The 14,790-nt window shown below is 39.3% G+C and overlaps 1 protein-coding gene across 1 annotated transcript; it reads left to right on the top strand.

Moving 5' to 3' along the window:
• Positions 1-4,384: 4,384 nt before the first annotated feature.
• LOC139115553 (regulating synaptic membrane exocytosis protein 3-like) lies at positions 4,385-14,660 on the top strand. Its single transcript, XM_070677768.1, has 3 exons — positions 4,385-4,813; positions 11,797-11,936; positions 13,709-14,660. Exons 1-3 carry the CDS (start codon positions 4,615-4,617, stop codon positions 13,844-13,846), a joined length of 477 nt encoding a protein of 158 aa, XP_070533869.1. The 5' UTR covers positions 4,385-4,614; the 3' UTR covers positions 13,847-14,660.
• Positions 14,661-14,790: the final 130 nt, after the last annotated feature.

Consider the following 14,790-nt stretch of genomic DNA (forward strand, 5'->3'; position numbering starts at 1 on the left):
ACCACACCACATCACATCACATCACATCACATCACATCACACCACACCACACCACACCACACCACACCACACAACACCACATCACATCACATCACATCACATCACATCACAGCGCATCGCACTCGCATCCCATATCGCATAGCATATCGGATAGCATCACATCACATCACATCATATCACATCAAAACACATCACACCACACCACATCACATCACATCACATCACATCACATCACATCACATCACATCACATCACATCACATCACATCACACCACATCACATCACATCAAATCACATCACATCACATCACACCACATCACATCACATCACATCACATCACATCACATCACACCACATCGCATCGCATCACATCACATCAAATCACATCACATCACATCACACCACATCACATCAAATCACATCACATCACATCACCACATCACATCACATCACATCACATCACATCACATCACATCACATCACATCACATCACATCACATCACATCACATCACATCACACACACCACATCACATCACACCACATCACATCACATCACATCACATCACATCGCATCGCATCGCACTCGCATCGCATATCGCATAGCATATCGGATAGCATCACATCACATCACATCACATCACACCACACCACACCACCACACCACATCAATCACATCACACCACACACACCACACCACACCACACCACACCACATCACATCACATCACATCACAGCACATCACATCACACCACACACACCACACCACACCACACCACACCACACCACACCACATCACATCACATCACACCACACCAAACCACACCACACACCACATCACATCACATCACATCACACCACATCACATTACATCACACCACACCACACCACACCACACCACACCACACCACATCACATCACATCACACCACACCACACACACCACATCACATCACATCACATCACATTACATCACACCACACCACACCACACCACACAACACCACACCACACCACATCACATCACATCACATCACATCACATCACAGCGCATCGCACTCGCATCCCATATCGCATAGCATATCGGATAGCATCACATCACATCACATCACATCACATCAAAACACATCACACCACACCCATCATATCACATCGCATCACATCACATCACATCACATCACATCACATCAAATCACATCACATCACATCACACCACATCACATCACATCACATCACATCACATCACATCACACCACATCACATCACATCACATCACATCACATCACATCACACCACACCACATCACATCACATCACATCACATCACATCACACCACATCACATCACATCACATCACATCACATCACATCACATCACATCACATCACATCACATCACATCACATCACATCACACCACACCACATCACATCACATCACACCACATCACATCACATCACATCACATCACATCACATCACATCACATCACATCACATCACAGCGCATTGCATCGCACTCGCATCGCATATCGCATAGCATATCGGATAGCATCACTTCACATCACATCGCATCACATCACATCACATCACATCACATCACATCACATCACATCACATCACATCGCATCACATCACATCACATCACATCACATCACATCACATCACATCACATCACAACGCATCGCACTCGCATAGCATATCGGATAGCATCACATCACATCACATCACATCACACCACATCACATCACATCACATCACATAACAACACATCGCAATCGCATAGCATATCGGATAGCATCACTTCACATCACATCGCATCATATCACATCACATCACATTACATCACATCCAATCTCATCTCATCACATCACATCTCATATCACTCATATCATACCATACCATATCATACATCCCATATCATCTCATCCCATACCATACTATATCAATCATGTCATTGCATATCATATCAGCTCATATCATATCGAACATATCGTACAACGCCACATCACATAACATTACACGACTCTCACACGTCACTTCTCTTATTGTCACATCAAATCACATTAAATCACATCAAATCACATCACATCAAATTACATCACATCACATCATCAAATCTCGTTACGCGTTACGCCATGTCAAGTCACATCACATCACATCGTACTTTCATTTTCTTTTCGTTACAATCCATGGCTGTTGATACTTTGTCATGTGCTTACCCCCCCCCCTTGACGTCGCTTTGATCTGACCCAGCCTGTTACGTAGATTTGATAAAAATAATTGCACCCGCCCTCCTTCCAGCAGTTTACTACAAATGTGCCCGTTGGTGTTGATCAAGCCTTTCCCCGACTGATGTACATCATTGCTCTATTTCTAATGCTGATCCTTCTACGGCTTACTTCGACATCCTGAAGATGATGACGGGCGGCCATTGAAGTTATGAAGCTTTTCATTTACATGTAAGGCCCCGGATTGACACAAAACTTGTTCAGGGTACTCATTACATTCCGTTATAGACGACGACTAATCGATAAATTTTGAAATATTTGGGTTTTTGTATTTAAACGCCACAGGCTTTGCACAGTTGGCTCGTGGGAGTCTACCATGACTTGTTGGAAATTACACCAACAACTGTGACGTGACAGATACAGTGTTGAATCTAGAACGAGGCTTCGCGTCATTGACGAGCAAAAGAAGCGCAAAAAAATTGTCGACCTCAAGCGCGCCTATAAAAAGTGTGAAGGTATAAACAATATGGCGACGTGACCTCATACATAAAGATCGCTTTTTACATTGTTTTTTAAGCCAAAAAGGGAAAAAACAATTAAATATCACAAATCGATGGTACGATTGTTTCTAACGGTAAGGTGATGGACAGGTTAATGTAAGGCGTTATGAGCTAAAGTAGTGCTACTCAAATTTGGATACTTCGCGCTAATTATTGTACTTGCCCTTAAAGAAATGGGTCTAGTGTGACATTGCGCGATCTGTAGTTCCAAGTCATGTGTACCCTCCCTCTGGAAAGGATTTCACAGCCATGATGGGAAATGACAAACATCGTGTAAACGAAAGGAGGTAGGGATGGCATTAGCTATACACATCAGTGTAAGAGACTGTGAGGTAGATAATTGCGTCTTTCTTTTGCTATTGACTAGATTTTGCATAATTTTGAGGTAAGACAAGACTAAAGTTTGTGTTTCCTGTTTAAAAAACATCCAAAGTATGTCATCCATCATGTCACAGTAGTGTTTTGTGAAAGAAATAAACCATCGCTAAATTCAAGTGTCTTATCTGTGTCTCGAGTCTATGCATGACCTCATGGCTATGTAAGCGCATCTGAGAGGAACTCACCATCAGTTTGTTGCGTTTCAACACTCATGCACTGAGATCTGTACTGCGCCCTCCGCGGCCAGACTCGCAACTTAATCAACCTTCTCGTGACGGAATAGATTTTCACAGTTCCGTTAATCCATTTCGTAGAGGAGCAATACCTCTTTCATCTACACTACCTTCCGGAATACACTTCAATTGAATTGATTTCACGTGAAACAAGGTTTGTATCGAAAAGTACGAGCCTCAAAAATTGTTTCAAACCCCAAATAACATTTGATATTTCAAATATTTAGATATTTGATATTTTTTTTTAATTCTTCTGGTCCTTTAAAAGTTCTCACCAAATACTCGACTCATTATATGAATTAGTTATCCTAGTTACTTCTGGAATACTCATTCGACATTGATGGTACCTTGACATTAATTTGAACTCCATTCCTGTGATATTTTAAACCATTCGACTTAACCAATGACGGCCTTTCCAAAGCCGTACAAGCGAAGTGAGGTCAACGATAGAATGAGCCATTACCTTTGGCTTCGATCACATTGAACAACCATCGTAAACAAACCGCTCCACAAAACAACGAAAGATCTGATAGACATACAAACATCTTTGTGTAACTATACATATACGTACATATATCAACATACGTGCTTAATAAACATATAGATACAAACATATATACGTAGAAACATACATACTAGGTACATAGAATATAGATGTATAAATATATATAGACACATGGATACATGCAGATACATACATAGATACACAGATACATGTATACATACATACATATACATACATACACATACATACATACATACATACACAATCTTACATACATACATATGGATTGAGATCGTTGCGTCGGTTCCGTTGCTATTTGTTTGCTGGAGAGCAATACACTATTGAACAGCTGGATATGAAGACGTATAGTTGTATTACCGATAGAAACTGAGTAAGGTTAGATGTTGCCCTGGCAACGTTGGGAGATGCGAGGTCGCCGACGGCCGATGTGACATTTGTGTCAATGATAACCAGAGGGCGCACTGTTAGCGACACCAGCTGTGTAACAGGCCCTTTTTGTTACTCATTGTTCGTTTGTGTGGATGCGTGCTTGACGATACGATTTTAGCACAGTTTTCATCCTTTCGAGTGTGTGGTCTCGCAGAGAGAAACAACATTTTTCAAATGTGTGATACGAATCAACGACCAGCGAGCACTGCCATCCGTCGGTGACAATTTGAAAGACTGAAAAAAACAGATACAGAAAGACAACTGGTGTATGAAATGCATCATGGGTAATATGGTGTCTGACGATAACCCTCTTGGTCCAGGACAGCTTCTCGAGGGAAGGCAGCGAGGAACCGAGCCAAGGTTAGGCGAACTTCAACTCAGCTTCAGCAAAAAGAAAGGACAGCTCATCATTGAAGTCGTTCGAGCGCGAGAATTGTCGCCAAAACCGGGGCGAATAACACCAGCAGGTAGAGTGAATACTTTATGTTGAACTGGTATAATCGTTCTCCCCGTGATTTGAATACAAATGCGGATTCTCAACGAGAAAATTCTCCTGTTTCCATTTTTTCTCTGTTTTTGATCACAGATATTTTTGTTCTTATTTCGCGCCCGTTAAATTTTTCTCATAATATTCTATGAGATTACCGACTGTATTATTTCGATTACAATAAATTGCATGTCACAGTGAGCTTTTTACAAAACATAAGGTTGGGTTATTGGTAATGATATGTTCAGAATTGTCACGAGGCATTTATATGATAAAAATGTAAATGTTTGATCAATGTCCGCACTGACGTGCAGAAATGAAAGTGTTCGGACTACCTTTTTAGGAGTTGTATTTTAAAAGTCGACATGACAGTGACGAAGAACTGGTTTACTGCCATGTTGCAACAAAACCATCGGTCGATAAGTGTTCTGAAAAATCGGATCAATCGGATTTAATGCCATCACACAGACCTTGTTGAAATGTCGTGACATTCCATAAACAATGATTCTGATTTACAAAATATATTATAAACAGGCATCATCTGTTTGACACGCCTAGCCTTACGCGTTACCTTCACCTCTGACCCTATTCACGGAAACCGTTTGTGAGGAATGAATTCATTCTCGTACCGAATTAAAATTGTCGTCTGCATATTTTAAATTTTGAAGAGTTGCGTCCTCCGATATTAGCTATTTACTGCTTTATTGAGGCAAAAAGTAAACCTGAGATGACGATATACCTGACCTTGACATTTTGGGTTTGTTTGAGTACGTAATGGGTGTGAACGAGTCGCGCTTGTCATAAAAAACGGTCATATCAGTTTAAAGTGTAGCTCATTTTGCTTGATCCCTTTGTGGTTAGAAACTCTTCTAGACAGATTGCTATCAATGCTACATCATGTGTTATATATATATATATATATATATATATATATATATATATATATATATATATATATATATATATATATATACTCGTATTCATTACCAGCGTAATTTCAGATTGTTTTGCCATGTTTTCTGGTTTCCTATCAATTGTTGGAAGTATGATGATGCAATATGCGCCGCTGAATAGGATGTTTTAGACTTTCACTCTAACTTTCCTCGATGAAATTATGAATCACTGTGGTTTTACAAACAAGGACAAAAACCAGGGGTCCCTGCAGGAAGTTTGGAATTTGATTAGCGCTAATATTTGAATTTCAAACTTGGTCGCTGTACCTTGGGTTAACTCTATGAAAAAAAAAATTTTTTTTTTCGAGATTCAAACAAACAACACGGTGAAAAGTTCATTTATCCCGATTGCTTCGAAATGAATGTACACATGTCAGGCAGGAGACAATAGAATTATAAAAATCCAAGTTCCCCCAATACTTTCCCTCGAGCGCATTCCCTCGAGCGCATTCTACGTTAATCCGTTTACCGTAATAGCATTTACATCGGTTTCTCTTGTCAGACTTTCAATTTCTATTGCGTATTTACCGGATGAATTTACCATGATTTGGACTACATATTTGTGATAATTGCCTAATTATGAAAGAAGTGTAAATTTTAACGTGTCTTTTTATCCATCATCCAAGGCTTCAATATTGTGAAAATCCTAATTTGATGTCAATGATAACTTAGTTCTGTTTCGCAAGTTTTCATACCAAAGTGTAATGTAATTAATATCTTAACTTACTTACATCTATATTATGTTGTATGTCCTCTATTCTATAACACGGCATTTGTCGCGTTCTTCTTCTTCATGTTCATCTCATAAATATCTCATTTGCTAAATTTGGAAAAATCTAAATGAATAGTTGAAAATGCCCTGAAAATTACATATATGATCGAGAATAAAACTTGGCTAGGATTTACAAAATTGACTAGCAGCGTCAAAAACATCTCCTTTATATATATTAATGGGTTTGTCAACATTATCAATAGTTTTCATTACATTGGTACAAATAAGAAATTAAGCTATACAGTCAATCTGTTTAAACAAAATTCTTGTGATGAGTGGGACCGTAAAGCGATACAGGAATTTTATAATTCAAGCACACCATTGGGGGGTCTCTCTCTCTCTCTCTCTCTCTCTCTCTCTCTCTCTCTCTCTCTCTCTCTCTCTCTCTCTCTCTCTCTCTCTCTCTCTCTCTCTCTCTCTCTCTCTCTCTCTCTCTCCTCTCCTCTCTCTCTCTCCTCTCTCTCTCTTCTCTCTCCTCTCTCTCTCTCTCTCTCTCCTCCACAAAGCTACCACGTGATATTGAACTACCATTTTCCTTGTCTACCCCCCAGGCAGGAGCAATCGTTATCTTGCCATCAAATGCATTTTGTTAACAACTGACTTTTGACGCAATCCCCTGCACAAAATTACAGGCTGTAGCATTTAGCCGACCCGCAGAGTCCGCCATAGCGTGAAAAGAAAATTATCGTCTGTCATTTCCCGCCCAGCATAATCATTCAGAGCATGTTACTTTTTTTGGCGCGATAAGTCAGGATGATTTATGGAGTACCAAACAGCGTTAAATAGGTTACGCTCGCAGGAATAAGTATTAAAACCTCTCTCAAGTGGACCCTTTTCATGTTTCTGAGTCGATACGTAGTCAACCTTGGGCATTTTTCTTGGCAAGATAGAATGAGTTACGAAGGGAGAGACGTTTTCAGTGTGCTTCCCCTGAACACCGAGTAACTGCTGGTAGAGAGACAGATAGATGATGCAAATCAGCCGATGGTTGAGTCGAATAACGCCGTGGGCGTACACACGCAGCGGCCGGTTTGATACAGAGCCCGGCCAACAGAAAATCTCTTACACAAGGTTGAACTCGACAGACAGTGATCGATTCTAGTCGGGAAAAATCATTCAAACTAGACGAGCTAGCACTAGGCAGAACGATTGATTTATTGATTTGGTTTAAGGTGATACTTACCGAGAACTGTTTCATCGTAATTACCGTGTTCAGATTCCATGTTCACCCGGATTTTGTAATTTTATGCCATATGATTCCGAGTTTTGCAATTTCGTTTAAGGTAAAGAATACGCCTCGGGGACAGGTATTCAGACTCTAAAATTTTTACACTTCTTTTCTGGTCTACAACTCTTCGGGACTAATTTATCAGCTCTTGGACTTGGCTTTGTGAAAATCAAAAATTTAATTTTTCCCGATAGGCCATTTTGAAAATTCAAATATATAAATATGGTAAATGTTAGGAATTGTGTCTCCCTAGTATCAAAACAAATTCTGCACGGTGACCCCTGGTCTTTATCATTGATTAGCCAAGAGACTGGTTGAGGGGAATTTGAGGTCACCCAGGTTCGAGGCACGAACTACCTTAATGAACTTCAGAAGGAAAATACTGCACGTACGTAGCGCGTACCGCCTTAAGGTAGTATGCACCTCGACAGTGGAAGACCTAATCTTTCGCTCAATCTTTCCTAAATAGAACTTTCGACCATTCTCTGACCAAATCAAGAAAAATATCAGTGGTCTCCGTGCAAAAATTTGGTACTACAGAGACAAATTACCTAACACTTACCGACAATTGAAATTCAACATGGCCGCCATCGCTGAGTTAACTCTTTAGGAAAAATAAAATTTTCGCTTTTCGAAAGTCTAAGACCGTGAAAATTTTTCTTCCTCAAAGAGCTTCAAAATGAGCCCCCCAAAAGTGGTAAATCAGAAAAGAATTGATAATATTTGAAAGCTGGAATATCTGTCACCGAGGTGCGTTCTACCTGAATACAACAATATCATAATGAGAACGCCTGATTTGAAAGGGCGCAGCGCCAGACACACGACATTTATTTTTTACGGTTCAGCAGCCGATCGGTTCACGTTTAGTGTGTGTCGTTTTTATTCTGTTAATCGCATGAAGTCTGACTCAATCAAAATCATCCCACTTCTGTCTGATGTAGCACAGCTTGTTTGAAACTAAAAAGACAAGTTAATGAACAACGAGAGAATGTTACATATGATTTGTGATATATAGCAGTGTGTATATTAGGGCCCAAAATCATGCCACAAGTCAGTAAAAACCGCCCATTTCTGACGTTGACAAAAGACTCTGGGAAAAACTATTCAATTATTGTCGTGTGTTTTTGGGTGGTTTTGGGATTTTTTAAAGGATGCTTTGTATTTTTCTCACGTTCTCCCAATATCGCTGTACCATTATCAGTGACTTTCTCACCGTCCAATTTCCTGATAAATTCCGCTAATTTGGAGACCGAGCAATCACGGAATTTCACGAAATAGAGGGGAAACGGTTACTCTGGCCAGATGTACACACGTTGAGAGTCCCTTTCAGTGGGCCAGTAGCTCCTCTTTAAATATCGAGTGATTTTATTCTACGAAGCTATCGACACGCAGTTTGTCTAAATCAACGGGAAATTTATCTTTGATGGGAAATTTCCCCTTGTGTATCATCGACGCGGGCGGCGTCATATTGTCAACGGGCAGAATTCTATACTGACATACGCCATTGGTGTCCATGCATATGATATAAATGCTCAGATATTTACGACATGGAAAACGATTAATTATCTATAGAACCAAACAAAAATCGATGCCCAGTGCTCCAAATCAAAGGTGCACTATTACCCAGAAATAATATTTTTCCAAGGAGATCCGAAACTTCTGTTGCTTAGCAACGGTTGCTATACAGAATATTAGTCACATTTAATCCTAACGTTTTTTTCCTCACTCGATGTCGAATTCCAAATGGTAATTAGGGATGTTTAGGTAATGGGCGAAACTTGTATTTTAAAATAAATTACGCAGATATATAGAAATACTTGGTATTTACTATCAATAACCACTCTACTGCCCAGTCAGTACTACACAGAAAACCGGAACATACAATCCTCTTACAGCTCATCGCTGACGTCACTGAAACGTGGGATTTTTCAACAATGACTGAGATAACTTTAAACCGTTTAGCACTGGCCAATCGATCCACAACACAGTTTCGTTGACTTTGTGTATTTTTTGTTCAACCACGAACTCCTTTATTCCCGCCTTTCAAGCCCTATTTTCAAAACGTGAAATTTATTTTCACTCTGTGATGCAGAGTATATTTGAATTGGAGTCATATGAGACGGTTTTATCGATAGCATGTCCGCAGCTGTATTTACTCGCCTAATAGCTATGTTCTTTTGATGTGCATCGAAGTAAAATATATGGCTTCAAAGCTCACTTATTCCAACTTTTTTCGAACCATGCTAAAGAGGAACTTTACCCGATTTCATGACAAAGTACAGTTCCTGAAACGCGAAAATTATGTATACCGAGGGCGCGTTGAAATAGACAAGTTTACGGATCTCGACTTTGGACAACAGGCGCATGCGCAATGCGCGAGTGTCCCGAACGTACTTTGTGTTTCCCTTAGCGTTCTCATAACCATGTAAACAATTATTAGACTCACAGCTTTACGGCCTGCGATTTCAGCCAAATTCAACGATGAGATGTATAAACCCTGTCAGTTATTTCCACTTTTTGTGGTGCTGGCCCCGTGATTACTATATGGTAAAAGGCGTGTTTCACAAAAACATTGTTGTAGCACTGGATTAGTAAACACTTCCGTGGATTTGTACTGGTGTGTGAAAAACAAATTGACAAATTGTTCAGCTTGTCTTGTCAACTTCATGCTTGTTCTGAACATAGCAGGTGTTGAATGTATGTATATATGCTATTTAGTCCCTTGTTCATCAACCGTATCTTTTATCCCGCAGAAAGACCCGTAAGTCTGTTCGTCTTCTAAGAATTGTGTTATTCAGCAGAAAGGAAAAAGCAGGTTCGTGTAGAGTAAAAAATCGCTGATAAAACACAAAAAAGAGATCACTTAGAGACCGAATATAGCCGCACTGACCGGATGAAACTGATGGATTTCTTCAGGGTGGCCAAATGTCTTTAAAATTAGCCCATTGAGTACATTAAAATAATCTTGGTTGGCCCATCACTTCATGTGAGCGTGACTTCATAGTTTCTTTAATCAGGTAAGGGTCCTTGAAAACTGGGAGAATTCTTGACGTTGAGAGGGACTCATCAGTCACTCCCCCCTGGAGAGATGATGATCAACGTGGCCTTAAGCTTCAAAGGGCATTTAAATTATCAAGCGTGTGTGTTGTAGGGTGGATCAGTATTCCTAGTATACAGCCGATATTTTGTCGTTGCTAGTTTAAAAGGACATGTCTAAGAGTGGAATCAGACCACTAGTAAGCAAATGTACAATGCGCATACAACGTAAGAATTGTTTGTGGTTTCTTTTCTTTTCCGGTGACGCCATATAGAAGTGCGCCATCGTGCGCAAGTGTGTTTTACCCGAAAAGGGTAGTTTGTCGTTCAAATTTGTTCAAAACCATTGAGTACCACTGGCAAAAGACGACAAGGAGACAGCATGGGGTAAGGTTGTCCTTGCATCTGTTGAAACAACTTGGAAACAGCCAATGAAAGGCTTCCTTCTTTCAAAAATAGTTTGCTGTAAATATGATAAAATTTTAATAACACATCGTAAGGTTTCTTTCCTTCAAGGTTAAAACCTTAACACGGAAAATTATACCTCTCTCTCTCTCTCTCTCTCTCTCTCTCTCTCTCTCTCTCTCTCTCTCTCTCTCTCTGTTATTATGTCATCAATATCTCCTGCTGTGATGTCGCTTTGACAGGAAACGTGATTTTTGTAATCTACGGTATTTTATAATTACATCTAGCTCGTACCCACTGCCGTAAAGATCAAAGAAAAATTGCAGTTACGTACAATAAGCCACGTGTGTGCGCAATAAGTACAACCTACTCACAAACACGAGTGTGCCTGTATTCCTATCTATTTATATCTACCAATCAATCTTTCTCTCTACATACATACATACATACATACATACATACATACATACATACATACATACATACATACATACATACATACATACATCAAACGTGTAGGCATGTACACTTCTGTAACATTTAATGATTCTATGTCTGTATCTTCATAGCTGCATATGTCAAGCTGTACTTGATGTGGGGAAGAGTATGCATTGGAAAGAAGAAAACACGAACAGTCGAACCATCATTTCATCCAATATTTCAAGAGCAGTTTGCCTTTAACTGGGAATACACAGGCAAAATACTTCTAGTGAGTAGTGATATGTATACGAGAAGGAGTTACATAGGTTGCGTGATGTAGCACGGAGATATATGAGTGTTTGGATAATGTATAAAATAATTGTAAGTCATATAAAAAGCATGTAACTGGACAGAGACGGTCTTCCCATCAGTAAAGAGTCTTAGTATTTTAATTTGTTGAAATTGCCATCGTTTGAAAATCACACGTTCACCAAAATACAGTTAAAATGTGCGTTAAACACAGTTTCTAGTTTATTTTGCTTTAGGACTCGGTTTTTGAGAGAGTGTTTTGTTGTATGATTAGAGTGTTTTGTTGATCACAGCTTAAGGGTGTCAGTGGTGTTTGTATTGATGGGTGCGACGTGTGATTGGAATCGGCGTTGCTAGGAAACAAAATATACCGACTGCTACGTTATACATATTTTATTCCCAAAAATGTTTATATTAGGCTACAATACACTTGTGTTCTTCAAATTCAAAACAAGGGAGGGTTTACTGGGGCAAGTGATGTTTTCGGTCCCTCTACAATTACAAGTATGAGATCTGGTTTAGAGTTCCGACTATTTCTGCCTGGTTGGTCTTATTGAGGGAGGGACAGGTCATTTAGTAACCATTTCTTATACTATAGTACTTTATTTTTCAATGAAAGATTTCCAATCCAGTCTTGTTGCAGTCAGATTTAAGGCCCGCTTCTCTACCTGATTGGTCTTAGATCATTTTCTCTGCAATCATGTCTCGGTATTTATGACAAGATCCTTAACAGCCACCAGCCATAGCTACACCTCAGTTATCACGTGACGTCACTGATTTCAGAGTCTTTCAGAGTCACTTTGTGGCGATACCGCGCATATTTACCTCTTGTTGCCATGCCAACTTGAATCAGGGTAGTACTACAGTGTCATTTGAAGTATGTTTTGTTATCTGCAACGTGTTTCATTGACCATGCCAACTGTCAATGTTGTTACTCTGATCAAGTTTGCTCCTAAATTTAGGCCCTACTTCAAGTAGTATAAAAAGACAATAAATAGAAAATTTTAAAGTTACATGTCCATGAGAGACGGCACTGTCGGATTTCAGTAACGGTCCAGACAGTCAACATATGTTTCAAATAATCATGAACAATTTTTAATTCCTGTCACGTAAAACTTGTTCTTTAAAATGGAAATCAAACTCCAATCACGCTATGAATTGCGAGGTCGGATCTATGGGAACAATTGGGGCTACTGGATCTCCTCACTTTTCAATATATCATGACACCGAAATTTATACGTGCCTGCCCGAGTTTGCACTATACCACAAAGCAAGAAAGGCGGAATCCAAGACCCCAAAGTGTTCAGATGTTTGTAAACTTTCAACCGTACATGTAGGACAGTGGTTAGGGTACCGGACTCACTATCGGAGGATGGTGAGTTTCAGACCCGGTAGGTCCAGAGTACCGGACTCACTACCAGAGGATGGTGAGTTCGAGACTTCAGCACGGTGTTGTGCCCTGAGCAAGGTTGTACTCCTCATTGCTCCATTGGGTAGTGGGTTATATGAACACTTTGGGGTCTTGGATTCCGCCCTACTTACTTTGTGGCATCTTGTAATTGCGTCCCCCCCCAAAAAAAAAAACTAACTAAAAAAAACTAAAATTAAATAAAAAAAAACTTTCACTAACGAAGGAAGTAACCTCTTACAATTTGAACTCTGACCTCCTGATGATCTGTGATGTCATACATAGATATTTACACCGTGGCAAATAAAAGAAGGCTAACGTACCCAATTTCTGTATCTACATAGGTGAAATTGTGGGGAAACTACGAAATGCTAGACCGGAAGAATTTCCTCGGAATGGTACAAATCAGGCTTGATCAAGTTCCAACGAGCAGTTCGGGTGAAGAAGTAACCGGATGGTATAAGCTGTTACCGGTGCCTTGAACAAGGATGATGACGTATTACCCTGAAAGGACAGAAGCTTAACAGTGACGCTTGCCTGTGATATTTCATCTCAACGAAGTTAGAAAAAAACGCATTAAAAAAAACACATTTCGGTTTTTCATATAAAAATAGAGATTTACAATTGTGAATGTTTGGCACATTCGCTTGATAGTGTTTAACATTTTCAAACTGAACTCATACTTTTGTACCGTCACACAAAATTTGAATTGTTTTGAACCGAGCCTATACAGGTCACAAGGCGGGTAAGTGACATAAGATAAAATATTAACAGAGTTATCTCACAGACGTCTAGTGGCAAATAAGGAAATGTATTTATGTCGACAAATTTAGACTAAACTTTGCAAATCCTTGCATCGCTGTTCCACAATAGCAATGGTCACAATAGGTATGGGAGAGCAACAATAAGTGCCTAAATTTTAAGATAAGCCAGGCACCACTGAAATTTTCCATTTTTCAGTTGACAAGGTTTATCCATAAAACTGATTTTGTTTGTTTGCGTTTTCTTTTCTACAATCCAATTTTGCAGTTTGCGATGTTATTGTTCTATGTGATTAATTACATGCCAAAATAGTATTTATTTCTCGATACGGTGGAGAGAAACCTAGTTGTTAACCTGGTGTCCATTACACATTCCCAATGAAGAAATCTTAACGCTCTTGTTGAAAAAAGGGACGGACTAAAAAAAGATTTGCCATGCACTCGCACTTATGTTTTCTGATATATATATATATATATATATATATATATATATATATATATATATATATATATATATATATATATATATATATATGTCCATCATCAAAACTCAAAATTCACCTTACACATATAACAACTGTTCCATGGTTCAAAGTTAACTGTGTATATTTCAAAAATGTATGTCTAGAGTAATTATAGGTATTAATTTTGTTCGAGTACTCAAA

The sequence above is a fragment of the Ptychodera flava genome, chromosome 17 (genome assembly GCF_041260155.1).
Source record: "Ptychodera flava strain L36383 chromosome 17, AS_Pfla_20210202, whole genome shotgun sequence".
Lineage (NCBI taxonomy): Eukaryota > Metazoa > Hemichordata > Enteropneusta > Ptychoderidae > Ptychodera > Ptychodera flava.